General features: G+C 53.6%; 1 protein-coding gene across 7 annotated transcripts in view; it reads left to right on the plus strand.

Moving 5' to 3' along the window:
* Positions 1 to 20,413, plus strand: part of SSBP3 (single stranded DNA binding protein 3) — a 162,204-nt gene that overhangs the window by 101,216 nt on the left and 40,575 nt on the right. For 6 of the 7 annotated variants that reach the window (XM_070259877.1, XM_070259880.1, XM_023629491.2 and 3 more), the window contains exon 5: positions 13,245 to 13,334. In XM_070259877.1, the coding sequence (XP_070115978.1) occupies positions 13,245 to 13,334 (90 nt within the window). Of the gene's footprint in view, positions 1 to 13,244; positions 13,335 to 16,327; positions 16,352 to 20,413 lie in introns of those variants that run through there. The other variant, XM_070259881.1, reaches the window with a different exon arrangement.

The raw sequence follows: 20,413 nt of genomic DNA on the forward strand, positions 1-20,413 counted from the left end.
GGGATGCTAACTAGAAACCCTGCCTGGTGCGCGTGTTAGACACCCAGCGAATGTCTGTGGGCCTCTTTGTGGGGAGCCCTGCAGGGTGGCAGGCTGCAGGCTGAGCTCTGTGGGCTGGGGCTGTCTCAAGGACTGGAGCAGACCGGTTCTTGGTGTACACCTGACCTGCCTCTTCAGCCCCTCTGCACCATTTTCGGAGCAAACTAAATAGTCACCACCCTCCAAGGACCTCCTCTGAAAGCCTGCCAGGGTGGGCTCTGTTCTAGAATGCTGTGGGTGGGGTTGGGATGTGCTGTGTCTTTCAAGGGCTGGTTCCTGTGATCACAGAATTTGAGTCAACCAGACTGGCTGTGTTCGGTTTCTTAGGGACACCAGGTACCAGAGCCATTGCCTTTCCTGCCTCAAAGACAGACATGTGCACACACAAACACACCTGTGTGCACCCCCCCACCCCCAACACACACAACCTGTGACCTTGTGAGTGCTCTTGTTGGGGGTGTTAACATTTCTATAAAGTGACCACTGCCTCTTGTTTGCCCAGAACCCTGGTGATGGGGAGCAGAGCGAGATGAGGGTTCCTTCTCCCTCGTCTAATCCAGTTTAGCAAACCCTCGTTGTGCACCTACTGGGCGCCTGGCCCAATCCTGGGGAGGCTTTCTGGACCTGCTGCATTTAGGCTGGGGCTTGAAGGTCAGGTAAGCCAGCAGGGGACACGCGGGGAGGGCTTGCTCCCTGCACGAGGGGCCTTCACAGGAGGAAGGGGCAGCAGCGGCGTGATTCATGACAGCACAGCCAGCCAATCGGCCTCACGGTGGGCCCGGTGGCCCGGGAGGTGGAGGGGCCTGAGTTCTACAGTCTCGCTCAGGGCTCAGCCACCTAATCTTGTCGTTTTATAAATGAGGCACCTGGGGCTCCGAGAAGGAAGGGCATGCCCTGCTCTCATTCACCTAGCTAGTGTTTGTTGGGGTTATCGTCAAGGCTACACTCTTAGTGCTGTTTTGTGTCAGCTTAAGAATTTGATGGAGGGGGAGAAATGTGGACTTTGAAGTCAGGTAGACTTGGGTTCGAATCCCAGGACTGCCACTTCCTGGCCTGCTCTGTAACTGAGGGCAGGTCAGCTCTCTGAGCTTTAGTTTTCTTCTCTGTAACACAGGGACAATAATGCCATGTACCCCCTAGGACACTGAGAGTATCAGAGGTAAGTACTAAAGGGCTAGATCTTAGGAGCGGCTCTTACTGTCAGCTGGTGCTGTCCTGTCACTCCTGTGGGTAGTGCATGGAGAGAGAGGTTGTAGCTGGAGCATGTCACCTCCAGAGGAGTAAAGGCCTGGCTGGAGGCCTCTCCTTGGCATCCCTGGTGCCCTGGAGGGCCAAGACACAGGCCCAGCCATTGCAACCCAGCACCCACCTGGTGGGGGGCCAGGCTAGGCTTCTGTTCCACTCGTATTCTGTTGGTGCGGTCCGTGCCTGGCGGGTGCCTGGGAGCCGGCTGTCAGGGGCCTCTGGAAAAGGTTCTCTGCCTTATATATCTTTGGCAGTATCAGTTCCTGAGCAAGAGGCAGGCCGGCACCCGGTTTCCAGGCAGGAGAGCCAGCTATGCTGTTCACACCCGACAGCTGGGCTTTGGGGGCTGCCGGCGTGGACAGCACAGACTCTCCAAGTGCCCAGCTTCTCGTGGCATTGTTGGGTCCAGTTTCTTTCACGTTGTGACCTACATCATTCTTTATTTGCTAAACCCTCTGAGCAGGCAGCAGTAATAAATCAATTAATGACTCCGATGAATCGTTTAATGGCTGACAAAATAACACTAAAGCCAACAGCTTGCATCTCTCCAGCAGTACCAAAGGACGCTGGTTGACTGGGGTGGGGACCAAACAGAGACTGTTAGCTAAATTAGCGCAATTAGCGTGTGCTTTAAAGGCTTAGGCGGCATCTGCTCAGCTCCGAGCCCGTGCGTCGACCGTGCACGCCACGCTGGTGGGCTGCTTGCTGCTTCCCTGGCCCGAGGAGAGAGCTCTCCGATTCCCAGCCCCTTGTTTCCACGCCCCTCCATGGCCAAGTTAAACTCCCCTGGCTTTGATATCAGGGGATCCCAGGGCACTTCTCAGACTGCCCATTTGTCCTGTCGCTGTGGCAGAGGATGCGCAGAGGGGCAGTGACTCTTATCTACATTAAATTTGGTGCCAACTGAGCAGATGTTCTGACGACCATGCCTTTAATGATTTCTTTTAAACTTAAAAAAAAAAAAGTTTCTAGAAGCAGGCAGCTTTTTGTTCTCTGCACACCTCAGTCCTGGCAGGATTAAGTTGTCATTGGAACTGAGTATGTGTGCGGGTCCACGCCAGGGAATTTTCCACTTTGCAGAAGCAACTGCCAGTGTTCTTGTTAAGGAGCTGTCACTGGCCTACTATGACATGTTTGCGGTTGTAAGTAGCTCCTTTAAGAGAGTGGGATACGCGCGCACACGTGTGTGTATGTGTGTTTTGCTAATGGTGTAAAACAGGGCCTGAAGCTCACCTCTCTTAAAGGAGAAAATCAGTGTTGTACACATAGCGTGCTGTCGATCCGCTCTGCACTGTTCATTTGTCAGGCACCTCTAGCCCTTCGTCTCTTGTGTCTTGCGTGTGCACGCTGAGGACCGGCGTCCTGTGCTTGCAGCCCAGTGGGGGAGGTGTTTGCACATGGAGGAGGGCGCCCTGGCCGGCATCCGTGGTGTAACCAGGTATTATTACATGGGGCTCCGCCTCTATACAGACAGTGCCCTTTGATCCAATTCCCAGAAGAAGCTGGGCGCTTCCTGGGATGGATGGGCAGGGCCCAGTGGGGTAGTGGCTGTGCCTTCTTGGCGCAGAGAAGCCAGTTCCTCTTTCTTTTGGAAATGTTCTCATTGGCGTACTTTTCTTTCATTCTTTAAGAAAGAAATTGGGGCCAGCCTGTGGCCGAGTCGTTAAGTTCTCACGCTCTGCTGCAGCAGCCTAGGGTTTCGCTGGTTCGGATCCTGGGTGTGGACATGGCACCGCTCATCAAGCCATGCTGAGGCGGCATCTTACATGCCACACTTAGAAGGACCCACAACTAAAAAATATATATGTATACACACAACTATGTACTTGGGGGGCTTTGGGGAGAAAAAGGAGAAATAAAAAAAGAAAAAGAAAAAAGAAGGGGCCGGCCCCGTGGTTGAGTGGTTAAGTTCGCGTGCTCTGCTTTGGCGGCCCAGGGTTTCACCAGTTCGGATCCTGGGTGCGGACATGGCACTGCTCATCAGGTCATGCTGAGGCAGTGTCCCACATGCCACAACTAGAAGGACTCACAACTAAAAAACGTATGCAACTGGGGGGATATGGGGAGAAAAAGCAGAAAAAAAACAGAAATTGTATTTTTCTAACATGAAGTAGAGAGAGGCCACTACTCAGAAGAGTGGCTTCTGTCCAGCAGAGGACCAGAGGACCATTGTCTTCTGACAGCCCTGAGGCCCCTTTCATTTCCCAGCCTGCTCTGTTCATGGAATCGTGAAAAGTAAGTGTGGCTGTTGTCGGCCTGGTGCTGTGTCACTGGCTCAGGGGCTTCCGTTTGCTGAGCGCCTGTCGTGGCCCGAACCCCTTGCCTGAGAGTCATGTTTAAGTTCCCCATACCCCTACAGAGGCTAGCAGGCGATGACGAAGGGCTCAGAAAGGTAAAGTGAGGTGCCGAGTACCCTGGCTCCTGGCAGATGTGAGGGCTGGGCTTTGAACCCAGACCTCTCTGTCCCTAGGCAGCCACCTTTAAGCATCAGTTTCAAAACTTGGCCAGAGAAGACAGGACACGGCTAAGAGCTGGGCTCTGGTTTTAGCAGATCTGGGCTTGACTTCTAGTTCTGCCCATTCTGGGCTGTATGACCTTGGACAAGTCCCTTGATTTCTTGGAGCCTCTGTATTCTCATTTGTGGTCCCTCCTGGGTTGTCAGGGGGATTGGGAGGAGAAACTGGATAAGCTGCACTAATATTAGCCAGACAAGCTAGGTCGTCAGCGGCAGCTTCTCAGATTGGGTGGGCAGCCGGCTCCCCTACTGCCGAAGAACGCCTCTCGTTGGGGCAGGGAAGTGAGTAAGCCCCATGCCCACCCTGTGAACAGGAGATGGAATGGAGCTCTGGGGAGGGTGGGGGCCTGGCCTGATTCGCGCTCTGAAGCAGAGGCTGTCAGAGGGCCTGGTTCCCGGGGAGGGCTAAGATGACAGCAATAATCTCTCACCTCCGTATCACCTCCCGCATCTTCGAGCCCTGCCATCCTTTAAGGCCCTGGCTTGAGTTCCACCTCTTCCATAAAGCCTCCCTGATCCGCCTAATCCCCGCCTCGCAGCGCCCGCCCGGAGCTCCTTCCCACATCCCTCAGTTCTCTGTCACCACAAGTCATTTCATCCTCTAGACCTTGAGGGCAGAGCCGGGCCTCTGTCATCTCCCAGCGGGCACGGCGCAGCCAGGAGCGAGTGTTTGCTGGATGCATCCGACACGCGTAAACTTCTTCTTTTTTTTTTTTTTTTCCTTTTTCTCCCCAAAGCCCCCCAGTACGTAGTTGTATATTCTTCATTGTGGGTCGTTCTAGTTGTGGCATGTGGGACGCTGCCTCAGCGTGGTTTGATGAGCAGTGCCATGTCCGCGCACAGGATTCGAACCAACAAAACACTGGGCCGCCTGCAGTGGAGCGCGCGAACTTAACCACTCGGCCACAGGGCCAGCCCCACACGTAAACTTCTTAAGCTCCCCACCTACCTTGTGTCTTCTCCTCCTCCCAGGGTAATTTCCCAGTTAGATCTAACAGACTCTGCAGCAGGAGCTTGCATTCCTACCCCCGCCCCCAGGCCAACTCAGTGGAATATTTGCGTGAAGGAGCAGAGTTAGAAAGTCAGTGTCCTTAGGGGAGAGCAAAACATATAGACGATCTCAAACACACAGAGAGAATGCACATGGTACCTTAGGTTCGTAATGCTCTGTCCATTGTTTCTTTTCTTTTCATAAGCATCAAAAAGCACACAGAACTCTTCTTGGGAACTGCAGGGGACTGGGGGATGGTTATTTGGGTTTCTTGGACCCGAGATCGGGGGTAGAGGGACAGAGACTAAAGTTAGAGCCACTTAATAGTAATGTGCTTCCCTCTGCCTCAGTTTCCTTACTGGTAAACAGAAGTGACATCATGCCAGGGATGTCGAGGAGTGAATAGTACCCCCTTCCCTCTCTCTGTGGGCTCTGTGGGATCAGGATGAAAAGGCAGTGGCTTCTTTCTGCGCTCGCTGTCTGAGTTCCTGCATTTATTCTCTCACCCCTGGAGTTGGAAGTGAATGGGGACGATTTGGAAGAAGCTCTGGTGTCAGGACAGACCTCACCTGGGCCAATGGCCTGGCTGGGGCAGGTTGGGTCTTTTTTTGTCTACGTGTGGCTGTTTTTCAGGTTGCTTGGCTGAGAGCTCAGTGAGACACCCACTGTTTCACTGGAGCAGCAGGACCTCAGCCACCGTGTCTGGAGCTGAGCAGAGGCCCAGGGGCAGGAAGGTTTGTCCAAGTTACACAGTAGGTGGTTTGCAGTCAGAGCTGGAACCTGACCCTGGGACCCTCAGCCCAGGGCTCTTCTTTCATAATAATCCCCAGGAAACTCCAGGCAGTGCTAGGTAACGTGGCTCTCTCCTTTAACAAGGGGGAGACTGAGGCTGAGACAGTAAGCCTGGCTGTGACATGGCAGAGCTGGGGCTCAAGCCCAGAGGTTCTTATCCGTAGCCTGGTTTTGCCCTGTCCTGACTGTGAGCCACGCCCAGTCAACATGGCCCACCACCTCCTGAGGCAGCTCACGCTGATGCTCCCATCTGGAGAGGCTTTTCGTGGCTCAGAGCGTCCACTGCTGGACCCAAGGCCATCCGTTGGCACTGGGAGAGCACGTCCCCTCCTTCCACGTGACGGCTCCCTGGCTGTTAGAAGGCAGGGCTCCTGTGTCACTCACTCCCGTGTGTCATCCGAACCTATTTTTAACACCAGCTGGTTCCATCTCTTCACGTAGCGCCAGCTCTCTGTTTTCTCCAAGCTGCAGAATTAGAGCCCTGTCCTCCAAAACAGACTCTCTCTGTGGTCTGTGCACAAAACCAAGAGGCCTCTTCCGTTACCTCTCTCCTCTGACCCCACTTCTCTCCGTCTTGGCCTTTCCGTCTGGGCGATGACATTCCCTCCGTTCTCTCCTCTCCCTTAGCTACATCTTCAGTTTCTTGATGCTGCTAGAATTTCTTCCCAGAAACTTGGCCCAGAGGGACCCAGCTCACTCCAGTGTTTCGCACAGGGTGCTGAAGCCTGTGTCTTGGTGATACCAGAGCAAGCTCTGCTCCCTTCCTCCCTGTCTGCCTCCCTCCAGCATCACTCAAGGCCTGTGCTTCTCACTTGCTCTCTTCGGGTAGTCAGTGCAAGGGTGCCCCTCTCTCCCCTGAGTGACGTCTGTTTCCCAGCCGCGTGCATGGCCACGCCCACAGCACACACCACATACCCCCTGGCGCCCTGGGTGCTTGGCCACGTGGCCTGTGTGGAGTTTCAGTCAAGGAAGCCTGTGCTTGGTGGTTTCGCATGTGGGCCCCGCGCTGCTGCACGCTGAGGCCTGAGTATTGGGGTGGGGCGAGGAGGGAGGGGATTTGCAGAACAAAGTACCATTTTGTAGCCTTGTAAATCAGTCAGGAGGGGTTGGCCGGCCTGGCAGGAGTCCCGAAGTTCACTCTGAGCATTTGTTTTCAGTCAGTTTTCCAGGAGTTTCACGCGCTTAGAACTATTTTTAAAAGAGAGTATAAATGGGTGGGAGGATCCCATGCTAGTTTGTGAGTGAGGATACTGGGGTTCTCAGGGTGAGGCTGGAAGATGATATCTGGTAGGGAGCATCCCCCAGATGCTCACTTCTTGAAGGAAGCACGGATACTTGTCATCTACCACAAGATACTACGAGATACAACTTAGGAGGCTCCTGGGAGCGCGTCTCTTGGTTTCTCTGGACTGACCCTGCTGTTCCTGGAGCCGCAGGGGACTTCTTGCCATGGCGCAACGAAGGGGCCCAGCACAGCATCCGGGACTTGCTGATCTGTTTGTTCGTGGAGCCTTGGGTGCTCGGTGCTGTTGGGGTGGGTTTGTCAGCAGCACGCTGGGATGCTTGGCACGGGGTAAGATGGGGTAAGGTGGGATTCTCAGAGGTCTCTCCTCTGCTCAGAACTCCTCCCCGTTGCCTAGAGCAGAAAGCCCAAATTCTTTCCCACGGTTTTCAAGGCTCCTCCCCGTCACCCGGATTCTGAGGCCCCAGGTTTGAACCTGCTTCTCCACCTGGGGAGGGTTGGGGGAGAACACACTCGATCCGGGGCAGGGAGCTGCTGAGGTGTCCCTGCACTGTTGAAACCCGGTTGGGCGGCGAGGTTTCCTGTAGTTGCGGTGGCACGTGTGAAGTCAGCTGGCAGCTGTCTGGAGCACGGAGCGGAGCGGGGCTGAGGGGCTGCCGTGAGCCCTGCGCCCCAGTGGTTGTGTAACCATCCTGTGACCACAAAGAAACCCTCTTCTTTAGGGAGAAAGCTATGGGATCAGCCCTCCTTGGAGGTCTCCCTGGCCCGGAACAAGGAGAAGATACTCTGCGGGAGAGCTTTCCGAGCTTCAGGCAGTTGTCTGGAGGGACCTCCGGCTTTTCAAGCTGCCTCTTCCCCGGAGGCTTAGAGGAGACAGTGGCTGGAGTGGGCCACGCCAGCCAGGGCAAAGCCTGCTTTCTATTTAGAAAAGAATTTGTTAGTTTAAAAAAAATGCCTGAGTTACCAAACTGCATGCCTGGTTTGATTTTGCCTTTTTTTGCCCGTGTATGTATGCATGTACCGGAAAATGCTGGTGAGGAGGGCCTGAAGTGGGCAGAGCCCAAATGTCATCGGCCGTTGTCTGCAGTCTTTGATAACAAATAGGTTTCTGGGTGATTTTTAATCTTTGACCTCTAAGTGTTCTATAGTGAAGAAAGGAGTTAAAATTCAGGGTCCTCTGGAAACAAGATCGCCCTTCTGTTCATCCAGGAGCTGCTGTTTCCGGTCCCCGCACTCCTGGGTGTGTCGACTGGGTTGGGGAGAGCAGCTTGGAAGAAGGGCCCTAGAGGTCACCTCCTTTAACCCCACCATTGGACACATGGGGAAACTGAGGCCCAGAGCGAGAAGGGACTTGCCCGTGGGCTCCCAGCTGGGACCCAAGCCCACGTGGGAGGGCTCTGGCTTCTGAGTCCAGTGCTCTTTTCTCTCCTGCAGTGGAGGGGTTCCATCCCATGCGCTGCCGCGGCCCCGGCTTGCTGTAGGCCTCAGTGAATGTCAGGGGGTTTAGGTTTGGGTTTTGTGTTTTTAGAGAAAACTCACGTGAGACACTTTGCTGAGTGCCTTAATGGAGCTCTGACTCAAAGTTGGAAACCGCAGGGAGAGGCCAATTCCTAGCAATCTGGAAAGGCCTGGCTCCAGATGGCCAGGTTTGAGCAGGTCTTTGAATAACAAAGGTCATAATCATTTATTGAACACCTGCTGTATGCCTCACATGGTGCTGGGTTTTGGAGATGGGTGAGGGGCAGTGTAATGTTGATGGATGTGGGGGAGGGGCCTGCACTGGGTTTTGTGAGCAATGGTTCTTTCTTTCCTTCTTTCTTTTTTTAATTCTTCCCCCAAAGGCCCCCGGTACACTGTTGTACATTCTAGTTGTGAGTGCCTCTGGTTATGCTATGTGGGACGCTGCCTAAGCATGGCCCGATGAGCGGTGCCATGTCCACGCCCAGGATCCGAACCGGCAAAACTCTGGGCTGCCCCAGAGGAGCACGCGAGCTTGGCCACGGGGCCAGCCCCCGATTATTTCTTAACCTTTTTGTTGCCCTAAAAACACCCGTTGCCGCTTTTCGTTTTCTTCTCCAGGCCTTTCTGTCCTTTTGAAAGCTTTCTGTTATGAGCACATGTTTGCCTCCTAATCAAAGAATAGTAGTAACTGTCGTAATTCAGGACACAGGTACAAGCACCACAGAGCTACTTAATTTTGCTGCGGGAGAAGGCTTTAAATGGCAAAACTTGTCTCCTCAGCTTCCGCCATAGTTGCTGCTAACAAGGCCTTCCTTTCATTGGAGGGAAGCAAGTTGGTCCTCCACCCAGATGTCAGAGAATTACACCATCCCTTTACGAGGACCATGGGCCACCCACCCACCCTCATTCCTAGAACCATTGACTCCTGATTTTGAAGGAAAAAGAGATCTTGGAATGAGAGAACCTCACAAGTCATGCTCCCAGGTTCAAGTTTTCACTTAAAAGTGTTTTTTTTTTTTAAATTATAGGATATTCTTATGTTACATCCTCAAAATATCAAGAGCTCTTATGTATCACTAAGGAAAAATGTCAAATACCCAAATACAAAAGACGTGAGTGTTTTACCATAAAAGTGGATGTGTAAGTGGCAGTGTAAGCCATTTCCAAGGGTAACGGTCCAGAAGATAGCTCAAAGTATCAAATACCAAAGAGATACCATTTTGTAACCGCCAAGTTAGCAAACAGTGATGGGATGCCTGTTAATTAAATTGGTTAAATTACGGTACCTCTGTGTATATTAGGCTGATTAAAACATCATGCTTTCTTTGACCATTCAATGAGAGGAGGGAAAGTACTCGTGACGTCATCTAACAAAATACAGTGACTAGTTTTCTCTTTACTTTGCTGGTCTATAACAGGGAAGTGTTGTATACTGTAAATGCTAATTTAGAAAATCGAGTTGGTGAAGCTTTCCAGATCGTTCTTTAAAAACAAAGCCTTGTTCCTGGGCTGAAGGCTGAAGAAGAGTAGATCTAGACTCCCTGAGGAGGAAAAGTGGAAAAAGTTCCTTTTGGGCCTGCTCTCCACATGGATGTTGGTTTCCTCATCTAATAAAGTGGGGCTGCTTCTGTCTATGTCAGAAGGCCACCCGGGGGTTTGGGGAGAGGTGACATGAAAGCGCCCGGCCCATTTCTGAGCAGTAGACCAGCGGGCTCCCACCGTCTGTACCACCCAGGGCTGTGTCTCCACCAGACCCTCTCACAACACAGCCAGGACCCTGTTTCTCATCCTCATCCCACGAACAAGTCAGTGCCACTTTTTTGTTTGGGATTTTTTTTCTTTTTATTGAGACATAATTGACATACGACATTATATTAGTTTCAGGTGTACATCATAATGATTCATTATTTGTGTATATTGCAAAATGTTTGCCACAGTAAGTCTGGTTAACATACGTCACCATACATAGCTACGGAATTTTTTTTCTCATGTGAAGAGAACTTTTTTTTTTTTTTTTGAGGAAGATTAGCCCTGAGCTAACTGCTGCCAATCCTCTTCTTTTTGCTGAGGAAGGCTGGCCCTGAGCTAACATCTGTGCCCATCTTCCTCTACTGTATATGTGGGACGCCTGCCACAGCATGGCTTGCCAAGCAGTGCCATGTCTGTAGCCGGGATCCGAACCGGTGAACCCTGGGGCACCGAAGTGGAACGTGCGCACTTAACCGCTGCACCCCTGGGCCGGCCCCTGATGAGAACTTTGAAGATCTACTCTCTTAGCAACTTTCAGTGTACCACATTTGTTGAATAAAACATTTAGTCTGTACAAGAGAGGGGTTTGGTTTTCCCAGATTTATCGCCTGTTCCACCTGTCTTCTAATCATTGTCGGTCCACCCACCCTGCTTACCTGGTGAACTTGAATGAAGATGTGAAGAACTGGAGAAAGACCATGTCCTGGCAGGGCATCTCTGTCTTGGAAAGATGTCAGTTCTCCTCCAGATTTGTGTGTGTGTGAACGAACTTGTTTTCTCTTTTGGTAGGGAGGTAACTTTATAAATCATCTGAAGTTTGGAGGGATAAGTAGATAAAAACAAGAAAACTTCCATTAAAGAAGTGAAGGAAATAATAAAAAACATTGTAAAACTCTGGTCATGGGGGCCGGCTCCGTGGCCGAGTGGTTAAGGTCGCGCACTCCGCTGCGGCGGCCCAGGGTTCGGATCCTGGGCGTGGACATGGCACCGCTCGTCAGGCCACGTTGAGGCGGCGTCCCACATCCCACAACTAGAAGGACGTGCAACTAAGATATACAACTATGTACCGGCGGTGGGGCGGGGGTGGTTTGGGAAATAAAGCAGGAAAAAAAAGAAAAGATTGGCAACGGTTGTTAGCCCAGGTGCCAATCCTTAAAAGAAAAAAACAAAAAAACCCAAAAAACTCTGATCGTTAGAATGGAGTGCTGGAGATGTAAGCTCAGAAACAGACCCAATCTTTTCTAAGAATTTTGTCTCTGATTTCAAGTGAGTGGGGAAAATTGTACTGAGGCAGTTGACTGAGGAGTAGAATGCGTATTCTTTACTGACATAAGTTCCTGAATGATTAAAGCGTTAAATGTAAAACCGATCTCTGAGAGAACTTGAGGAAAATATAGGTAGATGTTTACCTCACCCCATTTTTTTAAAAAACTTTTCTGCTGCCGAGGAGTAATTGTTGGCTGTAAATCACGTAAAGCTGCATTTTCGCAGAACCACCAACCGCAAACAAACAACAGTGCATCTAATGGATAACCTGGCAGATTCCCCGAGGCAGCTCTCCTCCCACATGCTGCTGGGGCAGGGGCCAGGCCGGGCCGGCTGGCTTCTCCTGAGTGGGGCTGTGGCCTCCAACTGGGGAGGAAGGAAGACCTTGCTCCATGATGTTTTGGGATGTTCGAAACTTGTAAACATATTATTGCATGGCTGGCAGAATCTCTTAATTGTAGAGAGGGTTGCTGTTCTGTAGGCAGAATCATTTTGAAATGTTGGGCCGGAGTGGCCAGCCCCATCGCACCGCATTCTTTTTTACCTGGGTTCTGTTAAAATACCCACTGTGTGCCCTGTACAGAGTCCTCCATGCTTCCGGATCTTCCGCGGTTAACAAAACACAGCCCATCCTGTCACTTCATCCTCCGTGACCCTGACAGCAGGTGGGATGACATTGGTCCCTACTTTTTAGAGGAAACTAATACAGAAAGGCCACGTGGCTTGCCCACGGTCATCCCATGCTAGTGCAGGTGACAAGGCTTGAACTCTGATGTGGTGGTTTCCAGGTGTGTCTGTTCATTTTGCTGCGTTCTGTGTGTTTATGGGATTCACACATTACTTCATTTCCTTCCCTCAAAGTTGGAAGTCAGGGCTTCTGGTTCCTATTCTCTGGCTGAGGAAAGGAAAGGAGAAGTGACTTCTTCAGGGTGTCAGTGATGGCAGGCTGCATTCACAAGATAATAGGAGACCTTCCATTTCCTGAGCCCAAGGGGCTCACTCTTGTCCCAGAGAATCAGTGAGACCCCCGGGAGATGATTGGTGATTCACTTTCAGACTCTCAGTCCTGGTGGGTTTGGGAACCACCGTGGTTGGAGGTGGGCTTCCTGCAGGAGGCACACCTGGGAGGTTTAGAGTCGGAGGGCGGAGCAGGGCACAGGCCTGGTGGAGCGGTCAGGCCTGTGGCTTCCCAGGCAGCCTCACCCGGCCCGGGCGAGCAGTGGGCCAGGCACCGACACGCCGGCCGCACGAGCAGGCGGCACACAGATTGCCTGGAAGGAGGCCAGGCTTGGGGAGCAACGTCTGTTCACCCCGGAGGCTTTTGTGGAGGCAGATTTACCAGGTAAATGGCAGAACAGCCATGTTTAAAAGGAAAAGTAATGACAGCCCTGCCTCATGGGGCCACCTCATCTCCTTGGGGCCCAGGAGCCTGACGGGGCCCCAGCGCGCCCTGCTGTCCTTCACCCCCTCCTGGGACATTTCCCAGCTGGGCTGGCTGGCTGTTCATTGAGTCGTGGATGGTCACTGGTCTTGGGCTCTGTACGACCCACCTGCCCTCCAGGAGCGTCCTGGGGCAGCGGAGTGGATGAGGCGGGCGTCCTTACGGTACAAATGACCCCTTCTCTGCAGGGCGCTCTGTGCTTCCACGCTGCATCTCACGCCCTTCTCACAGCTGCCCCATGTGGTGGTGGACGTTGTTGTCCCATTTTTGAGATGAGGAAATAGAGGCTCAGAGAGTTTAGCACTCTCCCAGTCATGGGGCCTGGGGTGGTGTATCCCTCCCTCCCTCCCTCTCTCTCTCTCACCGCCCCCGCCCCGCCCCCGCCCCCGCCCCGCCCCCGTGTCTCTCTCTCTGTTTCTGTGTCTCTGTCTCTGTCTCTCTGTCTCTGTCTCTCTCTCGTTGTGGGCACCACCTCTAACTCTCTGCCTTCCTGTCTCCACAGAGCGCGGCAGCCGCCCCGAGCCCCGTGCTTGGCAACATTCCCCCCAACGATGGGATGCCAGGAGGCCCCATCCCGCCGGGTTTCTTTCAGGTACGTGCTGGGTGCTGGGTCCTGTGCTCGTCTCACTCCAGGCCCGGCCTGGGCGGGCGGGAGGGAGGGAGAGAGAAGACAGTAGCAGCTCAGTTTGCCATGGTCTAAATACAGTTGCTTTATGCTGGGTCACACCCTTCCCTTCCCATCCGTCTCCACCCCTTCCAAAGACAAGGAGGGACAAGAGAGGTGGAGAGCAGACACCTCCTGCATGTGCTGTGTCACTTCTGCTGGAGTTTGTTTTCGTCACACCATCCTCACGGTCACGACCCCACCCACCCCTGGTCAAGAAGGCCATGGGGCTGCTTCCAAGTCCATGTGGAGCTGTCTTTTAACAAAAGGCTTTTTTTTTTTTTTTTTTGAAACAAGTACACTGTTCTTCGTTTCTGTTTTGTTGCTGCTGTCCTTGTCACTGTTTACTTTGCCTGTCCAAACTACAAACCTTAGGCATAATCTACAAAAACAAAAAACCCACCATCCTGGCAGGTCTTGGAATCCTCTCCCTCTGGTTAACCACTTGATATTTTCCGAGTGTGATCACAGACGGCATCCCACAGCTTCTGTGCCCACACTCTGCCCACCAAAGGCGGAAGCAGATCCCACGCGGGGCGAGAGCCTGGCCTTCTCTGAACGCCACCTTGTTGGGCCCTCAGGGGCTTTCTCTTTGCCCGGGTAGGGTGAGGCTTCCACTGCTCCACACCGCCACCTCCATTTCCCCCTTCCCTCTGGGGGCCTGGTTCGATTTAAACCAGATCGAGACTCGGGAGTGCCGCCTTGGAGAGGTCTCAGCCTGCAGGGCTGGAAGGAATTTTGTGATGAAGCTCTTGAGTGTAACATCTTTCTTTCAAAACTGTCTGCCACGGGCTTGAGAATCTGCCAGAGTTGCCCACACCTTTTGAAGGGTTAGTCTTCCAGCTAAGAACGTGGGAAGAGCTGTTGTGTAGAAAAGAAGGCAGAGGTTTCTCCGTGAAGCCCAAGAATCAGATCTGGGACCAGTGAGGCAAAGTCCCAGGAGAGTTTTGCCAGGTGTAAGCTGGAACTCTGTGCGTCCAGCAGTGAGACTAGGCGGCGTGTGGCCGGGGGCTCCCTGTCACTCGCGGGGTCTGAGCAAAGACGTGACAGAAACCGCCTAGGGATGTTAAGGGGATTTCCTCCCTGGCTGGGAGATGACCCGGAAGACACTTGTACTTTGGAAGATTTCACATTCTGGTTGGTGTTCCCTCCCAGGAGAGGAGGGTTAGGACATGCTGCTCACCGGCCAAGAAGGGAATCTGTGATGTTTGGTTGTTCCCCGAAAACAGATACAGCAGGTCACCCACCAAGATAGTGGTGAGAGGAGTGAGAGGCACGTAGGAATGGTGGTCCGGGGCAATGGATGGCCATACGTGTATCTGTGTGCATTCCTAGCATGCAGCCCAAACTGGGTCCTTGTACCAGGGGTGGAAATGGGTCCAGCCTCAGAAACTGGTGTGTAGGCTCCAGATTGGATCAGACCAGGCATTGCCTGGGGCTTGGCTTAGGGTAAGACCAGAGGCATCCGGAAGAGGGGCCAGACTTTGAAGAGAAAGTGAGATGTTCAAATCTTTGGAAACCCACGGACCCAAGAAAGATAGAACCCAGGTGAGCTTCTGCCCTCTCCCCATAGGAGAAACCCAAGGGGCTACTGTCTGAGGGGGTCGTCCATGCCGAGGGGCAGCCATCTTTCTGGCCACTGCAGATGGGCAGTCTGCACCCAGCTGGTGGTCTTTCCCATGGTGTGCTGTCTGGTTGAGACTTCTGTCCCAGGCTCACGTGCCCTCCCCCGTGATGCCATGGATGCCCTCGATACAGTGGAATGTGGCGTTCCTGCCTGATGGACAGAGCCCGCTCAGATACCAGGCTCCACCTGTGAGCCTCCCTATTCAGGCTGCTTGCTGGCATCTGGGTGCCCAGTGCAGGCCACTGTGGTGGGAAGAGATGGAGAGGAGCCAGCTATATTTTTTTAATAGGCCATTGACTTCTATTTTGGCCTGAGTCTGGGGCAAGGCAGAGATCTGCCTGATACGTGGGCAGCTCCCAACTTCCTGCTTTGGTATAATTGTCCATGGTTAAGGCCTAATTCCAGACATACTTCTTGGGCCCTCCCCTGTGACGTTTAGGGGTGTGTGCTCAGAAAGCTGAGACTGATTCCTGTCCTTATTTAGCCACCAGCAGCCACCGTCAAACAGAGGTAACTTCTGGACCCTCTCGACGTGAGGTCTTCTCTGACCCCTAGTCGGGGGGACCATCAGAGCTGACTGGGTCATTGAGCAGGCATTGTGTGCCCTGGACTCTGCTTCCTGGGTGACTTTGGCCAACTTCACCCCCACCACCCCCTTGGGGAGTCATTTCCCACGAGTCTGATGAAGGTGAATGGGGGCTTTCCTAGCCATGATGCTGAACCGCTCGGGCTGGGTCACTGCCGAGGGGAAAGGGTATCTTTCTGGAAGGAGGTAGCGGCTGCCCGTTTCCGGAGCAGGCCAGCTCACAATAGGAATATTAGCTGTTGATTACTGGCCCTGCCTCTCGCTCATCTTGCAGGCGGCCACTCTGATATTAGAAGGGAAGTAGAGATGGTATCAAGGGTTTTATCTGCTGCCAACAATTGCACTTCTTCCCCTACTTGGCCACGGCCTGGGCAGGCAGTTCTGCTGCCGGAGGGTCTTTGCACCACGGAGCCAGCCTGGGTTGGCTGATTCAGCTCTGGCCAGACCCCGTCCCAAGGTAGACAGCTGGGTTTTCAGGTCAGGACTCTTCCCCCAGTTGGTGCTAAATTTAGGGCCTCCGGTGTGGGTGGGAGGGAGCAGCTGTCCACCTCCCATCCCCTCAGAAAGCGACACGGGCCTTCCTTCCTCTGGCCTCTGACTGCCAGGCTGCAAGGCTCCTCCTGCGGTCAGGAGGTTTGGCCATCCACATATTAGGTTCTGGCTGTTTGCTTTTTCTTATTCGGTGTTCGGGTTCCCGAGGTGGACAGCGCTTGTCTGGTCCTGTGGCATGAGGTGTGTCTGGTAGCAGGGCTGGCCGTGAGGTGGTTTGGGACCCGACCTGACCTGTATCTCACTATTGGGGAGTATTGTGAGGTTCTTGGGTTTATGCAAGAACTTAGCAAGGGCATTCTAATTCTTTATGTTCTTTACTGCCTTAATCTTGGCATCCACAGCACCCAGCATGCACTAGGGACCTGGGAAATGTTTGAACTGAGTTTCTTTCTGTTGCTCACATTACGAGGAGTGGAGTCCAGCCAGCCCCAAAGCTTTAGATATCCAGCATTCTGACAGGCATGGAGGGGCCAGGGATGATGTTCTGGAGTGGGGAAGGATACAGAGGACCGGATCCTGAGGATGCCTGTTCTGGTTCCCTGCTTTGCCACTTGCTGAGTGACCTTGGGCAAGTTGCTCCCCTTCTCTGGGCCCCTGTTTCCTCACCAGTAAATGAAGGAGGGTGGACCAGATGGTCTCTGAGGGCCCTTCCAACTTGGATTTTCTGCTTTGGATCCAGATGGATTTTACATAATCAAGCAGTGGCATTTTTTTTCACGCAGCTTAAGTCGGTTGGGCTGCACATCTGGCAAACTCAGCTTGCCTTTGGCCGGGACCGCTGGGCTGGGTTGGTCCCCTGCTCCTTGGCCCTAAGGTGGTTCTGAGGGAGGCACTGTCCAATGAGAATTTCCAGGTCCAGAGCTGGGGAATTGCGGGAGGGCAGGAGTCACAGAGAAGAGAGCTTTGGGTACAGGCTGTTTTTGTTCTTGTTTTGTTTTAAATTCCAATAATTGTTTTCAGTGATGTAGTGTTTTTAGACATGCAACTTGCTTTCATTTTGATCACAGAGTTTCTGCAAGGAGGCATGGCTGCTGGGGCGCGTGAGGCTCAGAAAGGTGAATGACCTGCCCGAGTTATCAGCCCAGGACTGAAATCAGAGTAGAGCCCAGGCTCCTGGTTCCTGGTTCTCGTGTCCTTCCACAGCATCAGGAGTCCAGATGGAGACACATGTCTGATTGTCTGGAGGAAGAAGAGAGAATAGAGAACAAGAAAAAGGGAGGGAAGTAATGGAGGGAGGAAGAGAAACTGTAGCCATCTTCTTTGAAAGTAGGCAGTATTGCGATTCAAATACCAGCTCTGATTGCTTAGTGATGGCTGCTTAGAACATTGTGTTGAGAATGATTCTGAAGCTGTGTCCAGGCTCAGCAAATACTGATTGGCAATGTCCACCATGAATGTGGCCACGTAAATGGTAGTACATGTCCTGTGTTTTTGCCATCCCTGATCTAGTCCAGACTTTTCGCTTATCAATGTAGAATAGAGGCCCAGAGGCAAGCAGGCCTGTGGTTAGTGGCTGTAATCGGCCACCTCTGTGAAAGCATGGGGCTTGGCTCTAGGCCAGAACTGCATCAACCGTAGTCTGCCCACAGAAGCACCCAGCCCACCAGAGAGCCTGACAGGTAAACCCCTGCCCTGTAGCAGGAAGTGGAGAGGCCTGCCTGCCCAGACAGGAGATCAGAAGGGGCTTCCTAGAGGCACCGTGGTCCTGGCTGGGATGGCATCTAGAAGGGGGTGGATGACAGGTGCTCAGTAGGAGATGTGGCAGAGGGGTTGCTGGCAGTTGTTGCTGGACCTTGTTGAAGAGGGCGGGCTCCATCCACTGGGTGAGGGAGCCACTGGAGCACCTGGTCCGGGTGATGCCTTGGCCAGGTCTGTGTTCTAGAACAGCTACTCTGTGGAGGCAGGGACCTGGGTGCTCACCACATCGATGATGGACACTGGCATTGCAGAGGCCCAGCAGAAGTCACAGGGCTAAAGCCTGTGCCTTCTCTGGAGAAGACAGTCCTGGAGGACCCAGCTCCCTTTGCCAAAAGCTCAGCCCATCCTGCTCTGAACATCCTGATCCTGCCCACCGTGGTGGGGGACAGTAGGGCTTGACATGTGCCCCCATTCCAGTGAGTCCTCGTTCCTGCAGGCTTGGGAAGAGTTGAGGTCTGCCCCCAGAGACCCTCTCCGTCAGTTGTGGGGGGAGAGGAGAAGAGCAAATGATGTGTATAGCCCAGGAATCAGAGAAATGGTCCGGAAATAAGAGGGAGAGACACACACACAACCTTGGACCTTTCCTGTTGAGATTATAGGAAATGCTTCTCTCCCGCAGAAGTAGCTGGGGCTTCTCTGGGAGAGAAGCAGCCTCGGGAGGGCTCTGATGGCTGACTTGAAGTGTCTGGAGTTCTGTCATGTGGAAGATACTCAGACCTGCCTCTGTGAGGCTCAGCCCTTAGATCTCAGATCCTTGAGAGAAAAGAACAGGGAGGCTAAGTTGAATCTTTGTAGGGAGGACGTTTCTACCACCCTCCAAATTTAATGATGAAGTAAGTAGTGAGCTCCTTGGTGCGGGTGGTAACCAAGCAGAATCTAGTTGCCCAGCAGAGAGCCTTGGGGACTGTGAGCCTTGGGATGGGGTGAAGTATTTCCAGGGAGGATCAAAGCCCAGTAAAGGAGAACAGGCTGGTGACAGCAGCATGGCAGTTCCCAGGAGCTGGGCCGAGTGCTGTCCATTTCCTGCCTTCCTCTCCGGCGGGAAGCAGGCAGCAGCAGAGGGAGCTGACATTCCTTCTGCCAGAGAGCTGCTGCGACAGGAAAGACTTCTCCGTGCCCACTAGGGCAAGTCTGGGACCTAGGGAGACTTGGGAAGAATTAGACCCCTTGTTCTTGTTGTTTTCAAAGCCTGCTACTAGGGAGGACTTGATGCGGGGGGCGGAGGGCCCAGGTCCCCATTTGACATATGGTGAGTCTGAGCCTGGGACCTAAGCCATGTGACGCCAGCCAGGCTTGATGACCATCCCTTAGCACATTGGCCACACATGGTCTCTAAGGACGCAGTGACCTCACAGTCACCCAGCTTTGGTGAGCACTGCAGACTAAGGAGGCAGCCATGGGTTTACAGTCTGATGGAGGGTCAGTGCCATGGAGGCAGGCAAGGGGAGCAGCTAGCTTGGCCCAGGGGCCATCTGAGGCCTGAGCAGGAGGCACTTGCCAGTGAGCGGGGCAGGGGGCAGTGTGTCAGGATGTGGATGTGGAGGGCCAACTTGGGATAACAGGAGGCCTGGATAGACAGCATGATGGACTTAAGAACAGAGGGAAGCCATGGAGAGTTCCTAAGAAAGGGAGTGACACAGTCCTGGAAGGGCACCAGTGGCCTGGAGGGGCCAGGCTCATGCCAGGCTGGCCAGTGTGGAGGTGTGGAGTCCAGGCTGTGGTCCTTCGGGAGGTGGCGAGGGCCTGAGCTGGAGTGGAAACTGGGTGCTCTGGTGCCTCCCTGCCCTCAACTGGTGGTCCCCTGCTGGATATTGGAGCTGGGGGGGAAGCAGAGCTGGGAGGAGGCCTGGAGTTCTGGCCCGCATTGGACTGAGGTTGGGGCTGTGGTGGGAGAGCAGGAGGCAGGTCTGGTGAGAGGCTGAGTCTGAGGTACCTCCTAGCCTGCCGGACCGGACCTTTCCCTTCCCAGGGGAGGGGGCCCCGCCTGTGGTCCTGTGGCCGCCCAGCCTGGTCCTCCCTGGCCGCCCTTACACCCTGCAGTGGAATTGTCGGACCCTCTTCTGGTTGCTCTCAGGATTAGAAAAGGCATCCTCGTCTGTGATTTCATTTGAACCCTGTAAGGCAGGCATGAGAGCTAACAGCATTCCCACTGTATGGATGAGAAACCGAGGCTCACGCTGGTGAGAGAGTGGCTCTGGGAAGACAGGCCTGGATGGGCGGTGGATCCAGATGGAGCAAATGATGGATGCAAATCCCCTCCCCTTTCTGGGCCCTGCTCTCCAACCCCAGCCCCTCTCCCAGGCTGCTTCCCTGTGGGCCCAGGGGGTCTGATCGATGTGCTGGCCTATGGGAGAGGAGGACGGAGGTACTGGGTCAGGAGAGTGTGCCCCTTCCTCCAGGGCACAGAAGCATCGCCCTCCTCCCGCCCTGCCGTCTGCCTCCAGACTGACAGAAGGCAGGGTCACCCCTGCTGAGAGGGATTAGAGCGGAGGCGGGGCGCCCCAACTGCTGGGCCCTGGGCCACGTAGGCGGTTCCCCACCCCC

This window comes from Equus caballus, chromosome 2 (genome assembly GCF_041296265.1).
Source record: "Equus caballus isolate H_3958 breed thoroughbred chromosome 2, TB-T2T, whole genome shotgun sequence".
In the NCBI taxonomy this organism is placed as follows: Eukaryota; Metazoa; Chordata; class Mammalia; order Perissodactyla; family Equidae; genus Equus; species Equus caballus.